A 23,222-nucleotide genomic window follows, 5' to 3' on the forward strand; every position below is an offset into this window, starting at 1 on the left:
GTTTAGGCTGGATATTAGGAAAAACTTTTTCACTAGGAGGGTGGTGAAACACTGGAATGCGTTACCTAGGGAGGTGGTAGAATCTCCTTCCTTAGAAGTTTTTAAAGTCAGGCTTGACAAAGCCCTGGCTGGGATGATTTAATTGGGGATTGGTCCTGCTTTGAGCAGGGGGTTGGACTAGATGACCTCCTGAGGTCCCTTCCAACCCTGATATTCTATGATTCTCCCGTGGTTCTTTCCTTGTTTTCTAGATTGGTCAGGCTGTCTCAGTGGGAAAGGCAGGTATCTGTAGAAATGTAGAAACTGAGGGTGGAAATGCTTTCTTTTAGGGAATGGTGTGTAAATTCCCAATAATTTCAATGTGGTCCTCAAATTTTTAAACTGTGGAGCATCTCATCCAGCTTCTACAAGAATGTAGGACCTTCGGAGGGGAGAGCCTGTATCCTCTCCTGGACCTCCTATGGAAAACCCAAGGATTGAAGCCATAAACATCTGTGCATAGATACTGCAGATGCCATGGCTTTAGCCACTGAATCTGCCCTGTCTAACGATGCTTGCAGAGAGATCCGAGCCACCCACTTGCCCTTAGTCTAACAGAGCCTGGAATTCCTGTCTCGCATCCTTTGACAACCTATCTGAGAACTTTTGTATATTATCTCAGAGTGAGAAGTCATATTTGGCCAACAATGCTTGTTGGTTAGCAGTGTGAAATTGTAGACCAGATGTGGGATACATTTTCCTACCAAATATGTCAAATTTATTTGCATCTTTGTCCTTTGGGGTAAAAGAGGGACAACTTTGACACACTCATTTACTGCCAAGACACCACGGAACCTGACAAGGGATGCTCATAGTCTTGAGAAAGGACATAGTACTTTCTTTCTGTTCTCTTGACTGTTGGAGACAGCGACAGAGATATGCCATAAAGATCTTGTAGGCTCTAGGATGGCCTCGTTGACAGGGAGAGAGACTCTAGAATACCCTGCTAATTCCAGAATGTCTACAAGTCCATGAGGACTCTCCTGGACTACCTCAACAGGGATATCAAGAGAGGTAGCTACTCTCTTGAAAAGGTCCTGCTAAGCCCTGTAGTCATCTTAGACCGTGATGTATCTCCAGGAGCAACAATCTCATCAGGCAATGACAAAAGAGAAATGCAAAGGAGGCTTAGGCTGATCCTCCTGCACTGTAGTGAGTGGATGTTCCATAGCTCAGAGGCTTGGTGTGTTTTGCTCAGTACCGAAGATATACTCCTGGACCTCATCACATGAGTTAGCATTCCACCTGGCAGTAGATCTAAAAGGGGAAGATCTGGAAGCAGGAGGCATGCCCCAAGGGTTCTAATAGGGCCATGGGTACGGCATAGGACCCCAGCCATGAGTGCTCCAAGGTTCCCTTAATCTGGACTGTCTTGGGACATGCAATGGGCACCAGTAATGAAACTCCCTCAGTGAAGAAGGGGAGTGTCATCGTCTGTCTCAGAAGGGAAGGGCACAAGAATTTAACTCCGACTCTGAGGATGACCCTGAGGCAGCTGACCACGGTGATGCGCTGCATCAAGCAGTGCCAACGTCTACGGGTGCCATTCCTGATATGGCAGTAACAGTACCAGGGTAGGTTCACACCTGAACGGCACTGGTTGAGAAAACGCTGGACACCCAATGTACTAAGGACTGACCACAAACCTGAGGTAAGTCCATCCCCAGGGCCTGAAGATAGCTCACCTGGTACCAAAGTATCTCCTGCACCAATGGGCAGTCTGATACTGAAAGGCAGAGTAGATCTTGCGCTGGTGCGTAGGCCTCCAGCATCATCGGTACCAAGAGGCTTTTTTGCTGCTGCTGCTGATGTTGCACAAAAGTAGTCGAAGAGGCTGGTACCAGAGAGCATCTCTTGCCAGAGGACATACTCCCTGTCCTCCTGAGTACTTACCAAGGACTTCAATCATCTAGTGGAGCTAAGTCTCAGCTCCTTGGGTGATTCCAATCTCTTGTGCTTCTTTGTCACCAGGGAAGGGGATTGGTACAGGCGTTCCAAGGCAATGTCCAGTGGGGCAATTCTCAACTTACGCCGAAGTACTCGGTGCATGCCCCAAGAGGGAAGACTCAGAAGGCTGACACAGGGAGGCCCTCAAAGATGTGGTGTAATCTTGCCTCTGTCTTTGTTCATCCAGGGCTTAAAGTCTCTGCAAATTTGGCAGCAGTCTCTAAATGAGGGTCGCTCACCAGCTTCAACCTTTTGCAGACAGCACAAGGTTTAAACACTGGAGACCAAGGCATATCCTGGTACTGGGCTCTGGCACCCCGTAACAATAATGAACCAATGCCAAAAGAAAATAAAGAAAAAAAATTAAATTTATATTAATTTAACTAACAAGTACAATTAACTATTTACAGAAAGGTAAGACACTCCATGTAAGGGACAAAAACTTGCGGAAGCAATCTGACCTGACATGCTCCAACTACTGATCACAGGTGGCAAGAAGGAACTCAGGAGGATCTAGGATGGCTCTGCACTGTATACGATTATGCAGCAACACAAGGCAGCAGACGATGCATGCATCACCTTGACAGGTCATGCCAAAGAAACTCTGGTGCACTGGGCATGCACATACCTGAAGTGGAATGGACATGTGTAATCACATGAAGGACAAACAAGACAATGTGGGATAGTTCATTGGTATTTCACCTTTCCAGGCTGATATTCAATCCTGCTTCTGACATAGAAGAAAGTCAATGTTGTGGTCCCATCCTAGCCACCATACTATGATATGACGTACTCAGCTTCTTCTCAGAGGTCGAAAACTGAAATCGCAGGAGTCCTTTGAGTTAAGATTCAGTTTCATTGTCATAACCTGGGAGGAAGGTGGTAGCTTGCTTAATGTGTACCTGCTTTAGCTACTAACATCCCGACATTAATTTTCATGATCACCAACTCCATTCATAAAATAGAGGGGGGGAAAATATTGTGCACCTGTAATGTACAATTTTCTTTTCGTTTGAGGAACTCCACAAACCTGGCCACCACTCCTGGTGTGCTGATCACTTCATCTATTGGTGGATTAGGCTCTGTTTAAAATAGAATGTGAAATTAAGTACAAGAATCTCTTTGCATGGAAATTCCCAAGTGACTACATCAAAATCCCATTATGCTAATTTTTCTCTTGGTCAAACAAAATTACATTTTATACCAACATTACTTTGCCCATAACAAGGACAAGGAAAATGGATTCCAGCCATAGAACGTGGATTCCAGCACCATGATTCTGGGGATGAGTGGGGGAGAACGAACACACACACACACACACGAAAAGAAGCTGATTCATAAAACCAACAGGCTCATTTATGAAAAAGAAAGACTACTATCTCTGCAGAGCCATTTTGACACAGGTGCACGTGGAGCAGCTGTCTTACAATTTTCCAAAAAGCAGCATGTTTGGGCCACACAAGCAACGCCTAGGTCCGAAGGTTTGTTGTTCGTTGTTGTGAGTATAAAACAGCCCAAACCATCTCCTCTTCATTTAATAGTCATAGATTATAGGCCACAAGGGACCATTACAATCAATGAGTTTGACTTCCTGAATAATAGAGGCCATAAAACTTCCCACAGGAATTTCTGCGTCAAGAGCATAACTTCTTTTTGCCCTTTAGTTTATCTTTTAGAAAAGATCTGGTCTTTTGATTTAAAGACTTCAAGTGATTCAAGATATCCACCACACCCATAAGAAAGTTGTTCCAACGTTTGATTACCCTCATTTGAAATGTTGCACCTTATTTCTAGACTAAATTTCTAGACTTTTTCACTAGGAGGGTGGTGAAACACTGGAATGTGTTATCTAGGGAGGTGGTGGAATCTCCTTCCTTAGAAGTTTTTAAGGTCAGGCTTGACAAAGCTCTGGCTGGGATGATTTAATTGGGGATCGGTGCTGCTTTGAGCAGGGGGTTGGACTAGATGACCTCCTGAGGTTCCTTCCAACCCTGATATTCTATGATATGATTCTATGATACATTTATCTAGCTTTAGTTTTCAACCATTAGAGCTCATTCATTTAGCAGAAAATGCATAAAGAGCCATCTACTATGAAAAATCTCTTCTCCATGAGGCACTTTTAGCCCATAGTCAAGTCAATAACTCTCTCTTGGATAAACTAAAATAGACCAAGTTTCTGAAGTCTCTCACGATAAGGCAGGTATTCCAGATCTCAAATCATTCCTGTAGCACCTTCTGAATCTTTTCCAATTTTTCAACATCCATTTCAAAGTGTTGACACCAGAAGCAGACAGACTATTCTATAGCAATAGTCTACCAACATGTACAGAGGTAATAACACTTCCCTACTTCTACTTGACATTCTACTTCTTACATATCCAAGAATCATGTTTGCCCTCGTAGATACAGTATAATATCAGCTCATGTTCAACTGGTTATCTACCATTATCCCCAAGTCCTTTTCAGTGTCACTGTATTCCAGTATACCACCTCCCATCTTCTAAGGGTGATCTCCATTCTTTATTCTCAGATTCTTTTGGCAGTGCTTAAATGCATGTTGTTCAAATCAGCCCACTTTACCAAGTGATCTAAATTGGTGCGTAGAACTAATCTGTCCCTATCATATACCATTCCATCAGTTTTTGTCATGTACAAATTTAACCAGCAATGATTTTATTTTCTTCCAAATCATTGATAAAAAGATACTGAATAGCACTGCATAAAAATGTATCCCTGGGGCATCCCTCTAGAAATAGCCACATAGGATGATTATTCCCATTCTACAATTTCTTTGAAATCTATTAGTTAACCACTTTTTAAATCTATTTAATATAGGCTACACTGAGCTTTCATAATTTATTTTTTTAAATTAGAATGTCATGTGGAACAATGTCAAATGCCACACCAAAAGGTATGTATATTATGTCAGTTACCTTTATCAACCAGATTTATAATCTTATTAAAAAAGTTTGTTTGACAAAACCTATTTTTCATAATATCAATCAATCTAGTTTTAATGATGTTACCATACCTCCCTGGTATAGAATGCACTGACCGAATTCCATATCAGCCTTTCCATGATTTTTCCCCAGATCATAGTTACTGAGATCATCCTTTTTACCCTTTTGAAATATTGTACAATGTTATCTCTTTCAAGTCCTCTGGAACTATAACAAGACTATAACAGGGTTCAAAAAAGAACTAGATAAATTCAGAAAGAATAGGTCCATCAATGGCTATTAGCCACCATGGACAGGAATGATGTCCCTAGCCTGTTTGCCATATGCTGCGAATGGGTGATAGGCAATAGATCACTTGATTATCTGTTCATTCCCTCTAGGGCACCTGGCACTAGCCACTGTTGGAAGGCAGGACACTGGGCTAGGTGGACCTTTGTCTGACCCAGTATGGCCATCCTTATGTTCATATAACTTTCCCAGTACTCTAAAATTTGTTTAAAAACAACATTAGTGGTTCAGTGAACTTCTCAGCCAATTTTTTAAATATTCTTTGCTGCAAGTTCTCCAGTTCTGTTGATTCAGAGATGTTTGACTTTAGCAGTTGCTGTTCAGCATCCTCCCTAGTTACTGATGGAACAGAGAAGTTCAATGAATACTTCTGCCTTTTCTGTATCATTGACTGTTGACAATTTCCACCTACTTGAAGCTCCAAAACAGGATTCCAAAGAAGGTGGGCTCTGTGGATCTCTAATGGTAATAGCCATCAGTTCCACTGTAAGTAATCCTTCTCTATGTCCCTTAAGAAATGTCTGTCATTCCCCCTCTCTGGGAGACTAATTAAAAGAATGAACCCCAGGAGGAGGGGCAAGTAGTGCTGAATGTTTCAGGACTGCTCTCTCAAAACAGATATCCAGCTAATGCAAATCAAGAGAATAAACCTCTGACTCCATTTTACAGAGTGGAGGGTCACTTCCTGCAGACTTTTGAATCTGAGCCCTCCAATCTGATGAAGCATATACTCTGACTAGAGAAGAATGCAGAGAAGTGTTGGGAGACTGGACAATTCAGGACAGATGATGATTTATTACTCTAACCCCTGAGAGAAGAACTAGAGCAGTCTCATTTGGATTTACAGCCAGAGCCAATTTGGCACATGCCAAAGCCTCTAAGTGAAAAAAGACATCAAAGCTGAGAGTACACTCTATGCTGAAAACCAACAGAACTATAATCAAAACCAGCACTTCAATTCTTGTGCCAAGTTCAGACTTTCCCAATAGTTACAAAACATCCCCAAAACCTGTGTTGTCTATGGTATCTCTTAGACAGCTCCATCAGTGATCGCTACCTAGTCTATTGAAGAAATGTAAGAAGTGACATCATTATGGACTATAATTGAGGAGAAAATATCTGAGAGTTGAGGGATCTTTAATCTACCTGACAAAGGCATAACAAGAATCAATGGTTAGACCTTAAAGCTTGGCAACTCAAACCGGGAAGAAGGTGCAGATTAAGTGAAACCATTTACAATTCTCTATTTGAAATATTTAAATCAAGAAAATATGTCTTTCTAAAAGACAGGCTCTAATTCAACTAGAGGACATTGAGTTTAACACAGAAATTACAAAGTGAAATTATATGGCCTATGTTATACAAGAGGTCAATCTAGATTGCAACAGACGATCACAATAGTTCCCTCTTCTCCTAAAAACCTATGATTTAGGATATCCATACGGCCCCCAAAACCACCATAAGTGAATATTGTAATTAAATGTTATTGTTTCACTTTTTATCTTGCCTCCCCAACTACCTCTATTTCTTTGTCTTATTCACTTGTTCTCTATCTAAGACCTCGTCTACACTACGGGGTTAGGTCGATTTTAAAGTGAATGTGTCCACGCAACCAACCCCATTCCATCGACTGGTCTCCATATTGGAAGAGAAGATTGAAGGTCTGGAGCAACAGATAACGACCCTGTGTTGCATACGAGAAACTGAGGATTTTCTGGACAAAAGTCAGGATATGCTTCTACAGGCACAAAGCTCTAAAGATTTAGAGCAGGTTGCACAGCGGAGCCAAGAGGCCAGTGAAGAAGCTTGGCAACATGTGACCTCCAGAAGAAGAAGGGGGAATGTCCGGGTTCCAGCAACATGGATACAAGTAACTAACCGCTTTCATGTTCTCTCCACAGGTACCTTTGCGGAGAGTGGACCAGATGATATGTCTGGGGGGAGAAAGCAGAAGGAGACTCCGCTGGTTGGAAGGCATGAGATGCACTGTCCTGAGATGGGGGGTTCCACGACCACCACTCCCAAGAGAAGGAGGAGGGTGGTGGTGGTTGGGGACTCTCTCCTCCGGGGGACTGAGTCATCTATCTGCCGCCCTGACCAGGAAAACCGAGAAGTCTGCTGCTTGCCAGGGGCTAAGATTCGCGATGTGACGGAGAGACTGCCGAGACTCATCAAGCCCTCGGATCGCTACCCCTTCCTGCTTCTCCATGTGGGCACCAATGATACTGCCAAGAATGACCTTGAGCGGATCACTGCGGACTACGTGGCTCTGGGAAGAAGGATAAAGGAGTTTGAGGTGCAAGTGGTGTTCTCGTCCATCCTCCCCGTGGAAGGAAAAGGCCGGGGCAGGGACCGTCGAATCGTGGAAGTCAACGAATGGCTACGCAGGTGGTGTCGGAGAGAAGGCTTTGGATTCTTTGACCATGGGATGGTCTTCCATGAAGGAGGAGTGCTGGGCAAAGACGGGCTCCATCTTACGAAGAGAGGGAAGAGCATCTTTGCAAGTAGGCTGGCTACCCTAGTGAGGAGGGCTTTAAACTAGGTTCACCGGGGGAAGGAGACCAAAGCCCTGAGGTAAGTGGGAAAGCGGGATACCGGGTGGAAGCACAGGCAGGAACGTCTGGGAAGGGAGGGCTCCTGCCTCATACTGAGAATGAGGAGCGATCAGCAGGTTATACCAAGTGCTTATATACGAATGCACAAAGCCTTGGAAACAAGCAGGGAGAACTGGAGGTCCTGGTGATGTCAAGGAATTATGACGTGATTGGAATAACAGAGACTTGGTGGGATAACTCACATGACTGGAGTACTGTCATGGATGGTTATAAACTGTTCAGGAAGGACAGGCAGGGCAGAAAAGGTGGGGGAGTAGCACTGTATGTAAGGGAGCAGTATGACTGCTCAGAGCTCCGGTACGAAACTGCAGAAAAACCTGAGTGTCTCTGGATTAAGTTTAGAAGTGTGAGCAACAAGAGTGATGTAGTGGTGGGAGTCTGCTATAGACCACCGGACCAGGGGGATGAGGTGGATGAGGCTTTCTTCCAGCAACTCGCAGAAGCTACTAGATCACACGCCCTGGTTCTCATGGTTGACTTTCATCTTCCTGATATCTGCTGGGAGAGCAATACAGCAGTGCATAGACAATCCAGGAAGTTTTTGGAAAGCATAGGGGACAATTTCCTGGTGCAAGTGCTAGAGGAGCCAACTAGGGGGGAGCTTTTCTTGACCTGCTGCTCACAAACAGGGAAGAATTAGTGGGGGAAGCAAAAGTGGATGGGAATCTGGGAGGCAGTGACCATGAGTTGGTTGAGTTCAGGATCCTGACACAGGGAAGAAAGGTAAGCAGCAGGATACGGACCCTGGACTTCAGGAAAGCAGACTTCGACTCCCTCAGGGAACGGATGGGTAGGATCCCCTGGGGGACTAACATGAAGGGGAAAGGAGTCCAGGAGAGCTGGCTGTATTTCAAGGAATCCCTGTTGAGGTTACAGGGACAAACCATCCCGATGAGTCGAAAGAATAGTAAATATGGCAGGCGACCAGCTTGGCTTAACGGTGAAATCCTAGCGGATCTTAAACATAAAAAAGAAGCTCACAAGAAGTGGAAAGTTGGACATATGACCAGGGAAGAGTATAAAAATATTGCTCGGGCATGTAGAAATGAAATCAGGAGGGCCAAATCACACCTGGAGCTGCAGCTAGCAAGAGATGTTAAGAGTAACAAGAAGGGTTTCTTCAGGTATGTTGGCAACAAGAAGAAAGCCAAGGAAAGTGTGGGCCCCTTACTGAATGAGGGAGGCAACCTAGTAACAGAGGATGTGGAAAAAGCTAATGTACTCAATGCTTTTTTTGCTTCTGTCTTCACTAACAAGGACAGCTCCCAGACTGCTGCGCTGGGCATCAGAACATGGGGAATAGATGGCCAGCCCTCTGTGGAGAAAGAGGTGGTTAGGCACTATTTAGAAAAGCTGGACGTGCACAAGTCCATGGGGCCGGACGAGTTGCATCCGAGAGTGCTGAAGGAATTGGCGGCTGTGATTGCAGAGCCATTGGCCATTATCTTTGAAAACTCGTGGCAAACAGAGGAAGTCCCGGATGACTGGAAAAAGGCTAATGTAGTGCCAATCTTTAAAAAAGGGAAGAAGGAGGATCCTGGGAACTACAGGCCAGTCAGCCTCACCTCAGTCCCCGGAAAAATCATGGAGCAGGTCCTCAAAGAATCAATCCTGAAGCACTTACATGAGAGGAAAGTGATCAGGAACAGTCAGCATGGATTCACCAAGGGAAGGTCATCCCTGACTAATCTAATCGCCTTCTAATGATGAGATTACTGGTTCTGTGGATGAAGGGAAAGCAGCACAAAGCATGGCAGCAAATGGTCCTGGGTTTTGGTCGCATTCAAGCAACATTCGGTCTATATCTTTGTGTTAGCCTCACAAGTGTGATATCATTCATGGTCACCTGGTTGAAATAGGGCAATTTTTGTAAGGGAACAGTAAAAGGACCCCGTTCATGCTGGGTTGTTTGCACTTGGCTAAAAGGGATCATCCCAGAGAATAGTCACACGGTGGGGTGGGGGGAGGTGTGTGCTGCACATCCACCCGAAAACCACAGCCCCTCCTTTTAAACGTGAAACCCAACTAGCATTGCTTGCTATGGGAAAGGATGGCGCTGCAGTTTGAAACCATTCCCACATGTTATGAAGGTGGAAGAAGCCAACCCCACGTACCATTTGCCTTACCATGGCTGCATGGAAACCGAATCCTGTTGCCCAACCGTGTGTGATGTGGCACCATACCGGTAGGCGCTCAATATAATAGGTAAAATGTGTAAGCACATGTGCTGTCAGCTGTGAATTGCTTGATTCATTGTGAAAGAGTCTCCCTTTTATTCTCAGAAATGTATCATCTTAAATTTTATCTCCCTTTTTATCTCCTCCCATGTGCAAATGTTTCTAGGCTCCCCCTATCATCTCCGTCCCTGAGGTTATCACAGATTAGAAGGCAAAAACAACGCACTCGCAAGGACACGTTTTCCGAGCTCATGCAGTCCTCCCACACTGATAGGGCACAGCTGAATGCATGGAGTGTTAGAGGCTAGGAATAGCATTAAGTGAGCACGAAGAGCAGAGGCAGCAGCGCAAGGAGCGGAGGCGATGCTAAGGCTAATGGGGGAGCTAACTGACATGATGAAGCGTCTGGTGCAGCTGAAGGAAAGCCAACAAGAGCACAGACCCCCACTGCATCCATTGTACAACCGCTTGACCTCCCCCCCAAGTTCCATATCCTCCTCTCCCAGATGCCCAAGAACGCGGAGGGGAGGCTCCGGGCACCCAGCCACACCACTCCAGAGGATGGTCCAAGCAACAGAAGACTGTCATTCAAACAAACAGTTTTGATTTGTAGTATGGCCTTGTCCTTCCCTCTTCCCCCACCCTATCCGGGCTACCTTGTTAGTTATCTCACTTTTTTTTTTAATTAATAAAGAAAGAATGCATGGTTTCAAAATAGTTACTTTATTTCAAAGGGGGGGAGGATGGTTGGCTTACAGGAAATTAAAATCAACAAAGGGGGCAGGTTTGCATCAAGGAGAAACACACACAACTGTCACACCATAGCCTGACCAGTCATTAAACTGGTTTTCAAAGCCTTTCTGATGCACAGTGCACCTACCTGTGCTCTTCTAATTGCCCTGGTGTCTGGCTGCTCAAAATCGGCCGCCAGGCAATTTGCCTCAACCTCCCACCCCACCATAAATGTCTCTCCATTACTCTCACAGATATCATGGAGCACACAGCAAGCAGCAATAACAATGGGAATATTGGTTGCGCTGAGGTCTGACCTAGTCAGCAAACAGCTTTTAAACGTCCAAAGGCACATTTTACCACCGTTCTGCACTTGCTCAGCCTATAGTTGAACTGCTCCTTACTACTGTCCAGGCTGCCTGTGTATGGCTTCATGAGCCATGGGAGCAAGGGGTAGGCTGGGTCTCCAAGGATAACTATAGGCATTTCAACATCCCCAATGGTAATTTTCTGGTCTGGAAAGTAAGTCCCTTCTTGCTGCTGCTCAAACAGCCCAGAGTTCCTAAAGACACAAGCGTCATGCACCTTTCCTGGCCATCCCACGTTGATGTCTGTGAAATGTCCCTGGTGATCCACCAGTGCTTGCAGCACCATTGAGAAGTACTCCTTGAGGTTTACATACTGGTTGGCAAGCTGGGCCAGTGCCAAGATAGGGATATGCGTTCCGTCTGTCGCCCCACCACTGTTAGGAAAATCCACTGCAGCAAAGCCATCCACCCTGACCTGCACATTTCCCAGAGTCACTACCCTTGATAACAGAACATCAATGATTGCGTTGGCTACTTGGATCACAGCAGCCCCCACAGTAGATTTGCCCACTCCAAATTGATTGTCGACTGACCGGTAGCAGTCAGGCGTAACAAGCTTCCACAGGGCTATCTCCACTGGCTTCTCAACTGTCAGGGCAGTACTCATTTTGGTATTCTAGTGCTTCAGGGCGGGGGAATGCAACTCAGAGTTCCAGGAAAGTGGCCTTATACATGCGAAAGTTTCACAGCCACTGGGAATTATCCCATACCTGCAAGACTATGCGGTCCCACCAGTCTGTGCTTGTTTGCCAGGCCCAGAATCGGTGTTCCACTGTATCAACCAGCCCCCCTGCCGCCATGATGTCCCAATTGCCACAGCCCGTGCTTTCAGAAACGCCTGTGTCCATGTCCTCCTCACAATCATCCTTGTGCTGGCCTCCCTTAGCCCGATTCTGCATATACTCCAGGATAATCTGTGAGATGTTTACAATGCTCACAACAGCAGTGGTGAACTGAGCAGGCTCCATGCTTGCCGTGATATGGCATCTGCAGGAGAGCAGAGTTGCAGCGGAAGCGGTGGATGACAGATGCCACAAGAATAGATATTTATACAGAACGACAAGAGGACCTGCAAGGTGGATTCGTGGCACCAGGAGAGCAGAGTTGCAGTGGAAGCGGTGGACGACGACAACGTGGAGAAATTTGTTATTGAGACTGAGCTCATTTACAAGAGCAGGAGAGCAGAGTTGCAGTGGAAGTGGTGGATGAGGATGGTTAGCAGTCGTACTGCACCGTCTGCTGACAGCAGCACCCAGGACACAACAGCAGCAGTGATGCTAAGCTGAGCGGGCTCCATGCTTGCCATGGTATGGCGTCTGCACGGAAAAAAGGCGTGAAACAATTGTCTGCCGTTGCTTTCACGGAAGGAGGGGCGACTGACGACATGTACCCAAAACCACCCGCGACAATGTTTTTGCCCCTTCAGGCTTTGGGAGCTTAACCCAGAATTCCAATGGGCGGCAGAGACTGCAGGAACTGTGGGATAGCTACCCACAGTGCACCGCTCCGTATGTCGATGCTAGCCACGGTAGTGAGGACGCACTCTGCCAACTTAACGCGCTTAGTGTGGACATACGCAATCGACTGTATAAAATCTATTTTTAAAAATCGACTTCTATAAAATCGACCTAATTTCGTAGTGTAGACATACCCTTAGATTATAAACTCTTTGGATCAGGGATTGTTCTGTCACATGTGCCTAGTCTAATGGCCTAATCAGAGCTTCTAGGTGCTACCACAATAATAAATGAATGATTAGCCTCTCAGGTGGAGGGTATCAGTAGCTATGAAGCTGACTGTGACCCTGAAGTGGGTTAGTTTCCAAAAAAGCACACAACACTGGTTACAGTGAGGATCCATAACAGTAATGCCATGAAACAGAGCAAGCCACACAAGGAGGAACTAGAAATAAACCCCCCAAACCTTTCTTTTAAAATAATGAAGAACAAGCACAACAAATAAAAAGAAAAAAGAAAAGGAGGATGGTGGAGGATTATAGATTCCAAACCAGACAAGACAACAGCAAGACAGGAACGGTCAGACCCACAGAGACTTTTTACCTATCACACTGAAAATTTGGTTCTGAGCTGGGGCATTCAAGTAGTCTTAATAATCAATGCTTTCTAAAAGGCTTTAAACCAGCACTCCCTGATGGGCATGATCATATGGGAATCTGCAGAGGCATTTGCTCAAGATGTAGGGTTGTTGTTTTTGAATAAGCATGTTCAGGAAAGTTCCTATACATGTTGTGAAGGAATTACTGCCCTGATGCTAGAATATGTAGTGAGACTGGCAGGGGTTTGAAGATATCTTTCATGTCACAAAGAGAGTTCACTACCCTGTTACTAGAAAAGTGAGTGAGGGGGGGGGATTTGATAGCAGCTTTCTACTACCTGAAGGAGAGGGGTGAGGGGGGTTCCCAAAGAGGATGGAGATAGGCTGTTCTCGGTGGTAGCAGATGACAGAACAAGGAGCAATGGTCTCAAGTTGCGGTGGGGGAGGTTTAGGTTGGATATTAGGAAACACTATTTCACCAGGAGGATGGTGAAGCACTAGAATGGGTTACCTAGGGAGATGGTGGAATCTCCATCCTTAGAGGTTTTTAAGGCCCAGCTTGACAAAGCCCTAGCTGGGATGATTAGTTGGGTTGGTCCTGCTTTGAGGTCTCTTCCAACCCTCATCTTCTATGATACTAGCTGGAATATAAAACATATCCCCCCACTTCAACATTACAACTCCAAATAGCTTCAGTACTCACCTTTTGAAAGTAGCTTCCGGAATTTCTGAGTGGCTGAAAGCTGCTGTTCTGGGCTATTGGAGAAAATCATCTCAATCATATCAGAGGTGATGACGGCACTCTGGGATTACACAGGGAAAAGAAACTAGTAAATTTTGGATTGAATTCAGAGGGAAAAGATTAGAACAACATTTGCCAAACTGTGCTATTGAGTTTATTACTACGTAAGAAGCTAGCAAACAAAAGTTATATTATTGACTGTTAGTGTGATCATTCAAAGGACTTTAGATGGTAGCGTGCTAATTTGTGAACCCTTCATCTCCAGAATCCAAATTTTGTTTTAAACTATATGAGCAAAATTAGCGGACATTTTCCACATCACAAAACCACCATATAATTGGCAGTCTCTTATCAGGAGAAGGAAGCTGAGGATTGAAATAGTAAAATTATTGATATATGGGTGTTTGTGAGTATGAGGAACCAGCTTCTGCTGACTAGGGTAAGTTATTGTCTAGACCTGTCTGTTATGTTTGCTTCAAGCCATTTTTGTAGCACCACAATTCACACAACCTGTAATTTTAAAGAAGTAAAAATGGTTTTAGTTCTGGTGAAAGACAGACAACCCTGATGACTGAATTCCTGAGCATGAACATCACAACAGCAGTCCTAGCTTTCCCACACTACTCTGACCAGTGTCCTTCAACTTTGACCTGGAGATTTTGTCTACTGCAAGAAAAAAGTGGATGCACAGTTCACCACACATGCAGGTCCACAGATGGAAGGAGTAGTGTAGAAAGGGCTCAGATCTTCTGACCACCATGTCATAGAATCCTACTCTAAGTGGGAGATAGATGAAACTGATAAAAATACCTGAGCTTTCCCTGCACTTTCACTTCCAATAGTGAAGAATTACTGGTCTATATTTTGCAAGATGGGTAATTTAGGAGAAGAGGAGAGTTAAATTTCAACAGTCCACTCTCTCTGAGATTGTTATGGATGCTAATTTGAGATATTTGCAATTGTAGTTTTTAAAATTAGCACCTATTTAGACTGACACACCCTCTCATGCTTTACTCCTGGTTCATTTCACATAAGCTTTAGAACAAATGGTTACAGCTTTCTGTCACTACTGACACGGGACACATTTTAGGAGAGCTAGCTTATGTGAGTCTCTATACCCCGTTACGGATCCACTGAACCATCCAGGTTACTCCATTAATGAGTTTTTGGCAGAGCAAAGCAAATCTGCACACTCATTTCAATGACATTTCTCTGTATGTAATGCAATAATTTTTGAAACTACAACCACTGAATTCCAAAATGTCAGGGAACGTTCTAAACATCAGCGGGCAGATCCCTAGTGATTTTGGTGAAAATCAGTGACTCTTCTCAAAAAGAAAAGGAGTACTTGTGGCACCTTAGAGACTAACCAATTATTTGAGCATAAGTTTTTGTGAGCTACAGCTCACTTCATTGGATGCATACTGTGGAAAATACAGAAGAAGATGTTTTTATATACACAGACCATGAAAAAATGGGTGTTTATCACTACAAAAGGTTTTCTCTGCCCCCCACCCCACTCTCCTGCTGTTAACAGCTTATCTAAAGTGATCACTCTCCTTACAATGTGTATGATAATCAAGGTGGGCCATTTCCAGCACAAATCCAGGGTTTAACAAGAACGTCTGAGGAACCGGGGGGGGGGGGAACAAACAAGGGGAAATAGGTTACTTTTTATAATGAATCAACCATTCCCTGTCTCTCTTCAAGCCTAAGTTAATTGTATCCAGTTTGAAAATTAATTCCAATTCAGCAGTCTCTCATTGGAGTCTGTTTCTGAAGTTTTTTTGTTGAAGAATTGCCACTTTTAGGTCTGTAATTGAGTAACCAAAGAGACTGAAGTGTTCTCCGACTGGTTTATGAATGTTATAATTCTTGACATCTGATTTGTATCCATTTATTCTTTTACAGTGAGACTGTCCAGTTTGCCCAATGTACATGGCAGAGGGGCATTGCTGGCACACGATGGCATATATCACATTGGTAGATGTGCAGGTGAACGAGTCTCTGATAGTGTGGCTGATGTGATTAGGCCCTGTGATGGTGTCCCCTGAATAGATATGTGGGCACAGTTGGCAACGGGCTTTGTTGCAAGGATAGGTTCCTGGGTTAGTGGTTCTGTTGTGTGGTATGTGGTTGCTGGTGAGTATTCACTTCAGGTTGGGGGGCTTGCCTACAGACAGGTTGATTCATTATAAAAAGTAACCTATTTCCCCTTGTTTATTCCTCCCCCCCGCCCCCCCCGTTCCTCAGATGTTCTTGTTAAACCCTGGATTTGTGCTGGAAATGGCCCACCTTGATTATCATACACATTATAAGGAGAGTGATCACTTTAGATAAGCTATTACCAACAGGAGAGTGGGGGGGGGGGGGAGAAAAAACCTTTTGTAGTGATAAATACCCATTTTTTCATGGTCTGTGTGTATAAAAACATCTTCTGTATTTTCCACAGTATGTATCCGATGAAGTGAGCTGTAGCTCATGAAAGCTTATGCTCAAATAAATTGGTTAGTCTCTAAGGTGCCACAAGTACTCCTTTTCTTTTTGCGAATACAGACTAACACGGCTGTTACTCTGAAACCTGACTCTTCTCAGGGTCCCAAGACTGAGTCACCTTAATACCCCCCACATCCAGCGTGAGAAAGACTTGCTTGTGCTCAACTGTGTTTCACCTCCCTGACACTACCAGTCTGAGAGCCACTCAAGCACCCTCCTCTGGGCTATGCCAGCCCTTACGTTGCCTTTGAGGTTAACAGTAGGTGTGCCCCAGTCCCTGAGCCCCTTTGAAGCGTTCCCCTATAGCGTCCAGTCCCTTATCCACTGAACATTCGCAGACAAACCAGATCAGTCGTTTTTAAGGGACCAGTGAACACGCCACCTTGTATGATTCAACTCAGGATCAGCCCCTAGTTTAATATCAGACAGTTACATATATTTACAGTGAAAACAAGTTTATTATCAAAGATTCAAGAAATAGTGAGTAAGGATAATGAAAACAAAAGGTTACATATTCAACAAAATCATAACATGATTTCTAGAGACTAAACTGAACAGGCTAACCTTCTGTCTTAAGAAATTTATCTCACCCCAAAATGTCCTCTGCATCATTTTCACAGAACCATAGAATATCAGGGTTGGAAGGGACCTCAGGAGGTCATCTAGTCCAACCCCCTGCTCAAAGCAGGACCAATCCCCAACTAAATCATCCCAGACAGGGCTTTGTCAAGCCGGACCTTAAAAACCTTGAAGGAAGGAGATTCCACTACCTCCCTAGATAACCCATTCCAGTGCTTCACCACCCTCCTAGTGAAAAAGCTTTTCCTAATATCCAACCTAACCCCCCCCCCCCACCTCCTAACTTGAGACCATTACTCCTTGTTCTGTCATCAGCTACCACTGAGAACAGTCTAGATCAGGGGTCACCAACCTATGGCATGTGTGCCAAAGGTGGCACATGAGCTGATCTTCAGTGGCACTCTGCTGCCTGCCTGGGGTTCCATCCACCAGCCCCACTCAGCCCGCTGCCGGCCTGGATGGATGGACCCCCAGGCTTGCAGCGGGCTGAGCAGGGCTGGCGGCTGGAACCCTGGCTGGCAGGGGCCGGCAGATGGAACCCCAGACCGGCAGTGGGCTGAACCACTCAGCCAGCTGCCGGTCTGGGGTTCCGTCCGCCGGCCCCTTGCCAGACAGGGTCCCGGCCACCAGCCCTGCTCAGCCCGCTGCCGGCCTGGGGACATTGCAAAACTCAGAAAGGAAAAGCAAGGGCAAGGATCACACTAAACTGATAAGATCTGCATTTTAATTTAATTTTAAATGAAGCTTCTTAAACATTTTAGAAACCTTATTTACTTTATATACAACAATAGTTTAGTTATATAATATAGACTTATAGAGAGACCCCTTCTAAAAACATTAAAATGTATTACTGGCACACAAAACCTTAAATTACAGTGAATAAATGAAGACTTGGCACACCATGTCTGAAAGGTTGCCGACCCCTGGCCTAGATCCATCCTCTTTGGAACCCCCTTTCAGGTAGCTGAAAGCAGCTATCAAATCCCCCCTCATTCTTCTCTTCTCCAGAATGCATAATCCCAGTTAACCTCAGCCTCTCCTCATAAGTCATGTGCTCTAGCCCTCTAATCATTTTTGTTGCCCTCTGCTGGACTCTTTCCAATTTTTCCACATCCTTCTTGTAGTGTGGAGCCCAAAACTGGACACAGTACTCCAGATGAGGCCTCACCAATGCCGAATGGAGGGGAATGATCACGTCCCTCGATCTGCTGGCAATGCTCCAACTTATACAGCCCAAAACGCCATTAGCCTTCTTGGCAACAAGGGCACACTGTTGACTCATATCCAGCTTCTCGTCCACTGTAACCCCTAGGTCCTTTACTGTAGAACTGCTGCCTAGCCACTTGGTCCCTAGTCTTTAGCAGTGCATGAGATTCTTTCTTCCGTCCTAAATGCAGGACTGCAGATGTCCTTGTCCTTGTTGAACCTCAAATTTCTTTTGGCCCAATCCTCTAATTTGTCTAGGTCCCTCTGTATCCTATCCCTACCCGCCAGTGTATCTACCTCTCCTCCCAGTTTAGTGTCATCTGAAAACTTGCTGAGGGTACAATTCACATCATCCTCCAGATCATTAATTAATTTTAACCAAGGCTAGTTGTAATCCCATTTTCGTGAATGGGAATTGCACTGCCCGATTACTTCTTAGTGCGGGATGAAGGAGCGTCTAGTGGTGTTCTTACAACTACAATACCCACCTGCTGAAGTGAAGAAACAGATCGACAGAGCCAGAAGAGTACCCAGAAGTCACCTAATACAGGACAGGCCCAACAAAGAAAGTAACAGAACGCCAGTAGCCATCACCTTCAACCCCCCAACTAAAACCTCTCCAGTGCATCATCAAGGATCTACAACCTATCCTGAAGGATGACCCATCACTCTCACAGACCTTGGGAGACAGGCTAGTTCTTGCTTACAGACAGCCCCCCAACCTGAAGCAAATACTCACCAGCAACTGCACACCACACAACAAAAATACTAACCCAGGAACCTATCCTTGCAACAAAGCCCGTTGCCAACTCTGTCCACATATCTATTCAGGGGACACCATCATAGGGCCTAATCACATCAGCCATACTATCAGAGACTCGTTCACCTGCTCATCTACCAATGTGATATATGCCATCATGTGCCAGCAATGCCCCTCTGCCATGTACATTGGCCAAACCGGACAGTTCTATGTAAAAGAATAAATGGACACAAATCAGACATCAAGAATTATAACATTCAAAAACCAGTTGGAGAACACTTCAATCTCTCTGGTCACTCGATTACAGACCTAAAAGTCACAATATTACAACAAAAAAACTTCAAAAACAGACTCCAACGAGAGACTGCTGAATTGGAATTAATTTGCAAACTGGACACCATTAACTTAGGCTTGAATAGAGACTGGGAGTAGATGTGTCATTACACAAAGTAAAACTATTTCCCCATGTTTATTTCCCCCACCCCACCCACTGTTCCTCACACGTTCTTGTCAACTGCTGGAAATGGCCCATCTTGATTATCACTACAAAAGGTTTGTTTCTTTTTTTCTTCTCCTCTCCTGCTGGTAATAGCTCACCTTAACTGATCACTCTCGTTATAACGTGCATGGTAACAGCCATTGTTTCATGTTCTCTGTGTATATAAAATCATCCTCCTGTATTTTCCACTGCATGCATCCGATGAAGTGGGCTGTAGCCCACGAAAGCTTATGCTCAAATAAATTTGTTAGTCTCTAATGTGCCACAAGTCCTCCTGTTCTTTTCACTTTGCTTTACAGCGGCAAAGTTTTGACTGCTACTTTAGTCCAGGCCTCAGATCTAATACCAGGCCTCTGATACAAGGGCTTAAATTTCAGGCCTCCTTCCTACTACTACTACATATTGGCAAGTTTCTCTACATCACTCAGCCTCAGGAACAAAATCCATGAAGAGTTGTTTCAGACAGCACATTTTACCTAGAGTTTTCTCGGAAAACTAACCAATCAAACCCACACTCTTTCCACCATGTTTCTCTAGAGCAATCTGATCCATTACCATGTATGTTGTATCTGTCCATTTTAGAATATAAACTCTTTGAGGTTAGTCCATACATTGTAAGGTGCCAATCCTGCCTATGGCACTATCTACCATGATCCACCTACCTACCAACCATTTTATTTACACACATACACAAACACACCCAGAGAGAATATGTATGCAGAGATTCTGAAAGCATTATGCTCACTTACAGAAGTCATCTCCATGTTGTTCAGCTGAGCTTCATGAAAACCTCCATCTGACATCACTTCCTCCTCTGCTTCTTCCTCAGCTGTAGCAACATTTCTGCGCTTAAATAACTAAAGAGGAAAAGACCTGAAGTTAGTATCAGCAGTACAGAATCCAAGGCTAGCTTACGTTCAGAATAGCACAGTAGGCTGCAATAGCTCCGACAGCCATGATCTCCTAATTGCTGTGCAGAAACAAGTTGCGACAGGTGCACATGGAATATTTCAAGACTATTATATTGAGATGTGACAGATGCTATGGAACACTAGAATATCCAAAGACATTATGTTAAATTTATAAATGATATATGTACTTTTATGGGCTTGCCACTAATTGTATTCCTGGTTCAATGGATGAGCTCAAGGATGCTTTCTACAGGAACTAAAAGCACTAAGGGGTAATTAATGTAAAACTTAAATGCTGAATCAATGCAAGTAACAAGCCTTATGAAGCTTCACCCGCCCCCCGGTGGAAACAACACACAGATTAACATGACCTGGCCTTAACAGACAACGGATTTGAACCTTCATAAAATATCAGCCCTGACCAGAGGACTTGTTCACTCACCCTTGAGACAAGAACTAACATGAGACTGTGACCAAGAAAGGCAGGCCCTGTGGAAAAGACCTGGAGCACTTTAAAACTCCCAGAATCTCCATATGGAAGACGGATTGTCATCTAGTAAACAAGGCATGCACATAATCTGTTTGTTTTTAAGATGTTTTCTCTAAAATGCTTTTGTTCTGAATAAATAGTACTTTGATTTAGGACAGCTGGTTGGTTATTGCCCCTGGGAGAACACAACTGCAAATGCTGAACTGAAGTCAGATCTGCTGAGGTGATCACAGTTACTTGCAAGAGTTTGCAGCCTAAACTCCAGTCTGGAAGGAGAGGATCATGGGATTCTGGTTCACAAAAGGTAAAATCTACAGACCCGAGACTAACAGGGATGCCCTCATGGAGATCATAAGGGGGACAGAGGTGCAATTAACTCAGGAACTGAGACAAATATATATGCTAAAAGTTGTGGTTTCAAAAGAACACTGGAATCAAGTAAGTCAATGGACTTCTGAGTCACTAGAGGAAACAGTCAAACTCAATTTAAAACCAAAGGTTAGTAGTAGATTAAAAAGGATTTAACAAAACCTAGTAAGAAAAGTCTAAACACATTTTCATTTAAATTAAAAGAAACAACTCTTCCCCTGAAGGTGCTAGAAACGCAAACCCAACAGCATGACTGTAACAGAAAAGAACAAACTGTTCCCATCAGAAACGGACCAGAAACAAAGTCAAATGCAAAAGAAAATAAGCACATTATGATGAGCAGATTACATTCTAAACTTTTATTCATCTGACTAATCTAAGGCCTTGTCTACATTACAAACGTAGGTCAAACATACAGTTGCCACAGTTAGTACATCTCTTGTGCACATGCATACTTGGTGCCTTGTGTCAGCAGTGCTTGTACTCACCAGGATCACTTTTACTGATGTAATGTGGTGCACCATGGGTAGGTATCGCAGCATACAATTTGCCAGCATCCACAGCACTATCTTTGGGGAAGTTTTGGCAATGCATGATGGGGCCGAAACGAGCCGTGCAGGGGTGACCAGGAGTATATGGTCAGCTTCCCAGTTTGCAACAGTCTCCAACCTATAATGTCATCTGTATCCCATAATTTTTGCACCTTTTTTAAAATCCCACAATCCCACGTGACCGTCCTTGCTGTTTCCCACCTCCAGCAGAAGCATGGAACCTGCACAGCTCTGCACCGCTGTCAGGAGTGCTGCAAGCACAAGGTGCACAATGCTGTAGTATTTGCAGAGTCCCAAGAAGAGCCACAGGGAACATGACAATTCCTTGGAGGACAGATTGTTGTAGGCCATCGCAAGAACCAACTCAAAGTTGCGGGTCAAATTCACAGAGCAGCTGCAGATGGTGGTGCACCACTTCTGGGCCCAAGAAACACACACTGGCTGGTAGGATTGCATCATACCGCAGGTTTGGGATGACGAGCAGTGGTGGCAATCTACATTCCTAGATTGGTGTGCCAAACTCACCCCAGCCCTCCAGAGCAGGGACACCAAAATGAGAGCTGCACTGCTATCATCACTCACTTCTCCGATGTCACTGTGGAAACTTGCAACGCCAGATTGCTACTGGTCAGTCGAGAATAAATTTGGAGTCGGGAAATCCACTGTGGGGGGCCTCTGTCACGCAAGTATGCAGGGCCATTAATCATCTCCTACTAAACAGGACTGTGACTCTCAGCAACATGCAGGATATAGTGGATGGATTTGCAGCAATGGAGTTCCCAAACGGAGGTGGATCAATAGATGACATGCATATCCCTATTTCTGGCACCAGCCCACCTTGCCAGAGTACATCAGCAGAAAGGGTCACTTTTCTATGGTTATGCAAGTTCTGGTGGATTCTAAAGAATGCATCACCGACATCAATGTGAGCTAGTCAGGGAAGATGCATAACGCTCACATCTTTAAGAGCAAAGGGCTGTTCAAAAGCTGCAAGCAAGGACTTTTCTTCCTAACCAGCAGGTTACCATTGGCAATGCTGAAATGATCCAACCATCTCAGCACCACCAAGGAATGCTTTACTACTGGCTCAGAAAATGCAAAATGACAGTTGAATGTACCTTTGGTCATTTGAAGGGACACTGGCATTGTTTATTCACAAGATTGGACCTCAGTGAGAAAAATATCCCCATGGTTACAGCTGCCTGCTGGGTTCTGCATAATATTTGCGAAGCAAAGGGGGAAAGTTTCCACCCAGGTGGAGGTGGAGCAGCTCTTTGCTGAATTTGAACAGCCAGATACAAGGACTACAAGCAGAGCTCAATGTGGAGCCATACGGCTCAGGGAGTCTTCGAAAGCCCATTTTAATAGTGGGCGACAGTAGCGTAAGTTGTTGTGTGCTCTATCTGGCATGCTCTTTTTTGCGGCCTGGTATGAA

The 23,222-nt window shown here is 44.6% G+C and overlaps 1 protein-coding gene across 5 annotated transcripts in view; it reads right to left on the reverse strand.

Moving 5' to 3' along the window:
* Positions 1–23,222, reverse strand: part of KPNA1 (karyopherin subunit alpha 1) — a 155,641-nt gene that overhangs the window by 102,572 nt on the left and 29,847 nt on the right. For all 5 annotated transcript variants that reach the window (XR_012664966.1, XM_048819991.2, XM_048819948.2 and 2 more), the window contains exons 3-5: positions 20,216–20,323; positions 13,888–13,987; positions 2,974–3,068 (exon numbers count right to left, since the gene is read on the reverse strand). Coding sequence is in view for 4 of the 5 variants with exons in the window: in XM_048819991.2 (XP_048675948.1) it covers positions 2,974–3,068; positions 13,888–13,987; positions 20,216–20,323 (303 nt within the window). In the remaining variant the exon portion in view is untranslated. The remainder of the gene's footprint in view (positions 1–2,973; positions 3,069–13,887; positions 13,988–20,215; positions 20,324–23,222) is intronic.

The sequence above is a fragment of the Caretta caretta genome, chromosome 1 (genome assembly GCF_965140235.1).
Source record: "Caretta caretta isolate rCarCar2 chromosome 1, rCarCar1.hap1, whole genome shotgun sequence".
Lineage (NCBI taxonomy): Eukaryota > Metazoa > Chordata > Testudines > Cheloniidae > Caretta > Caretta caretta.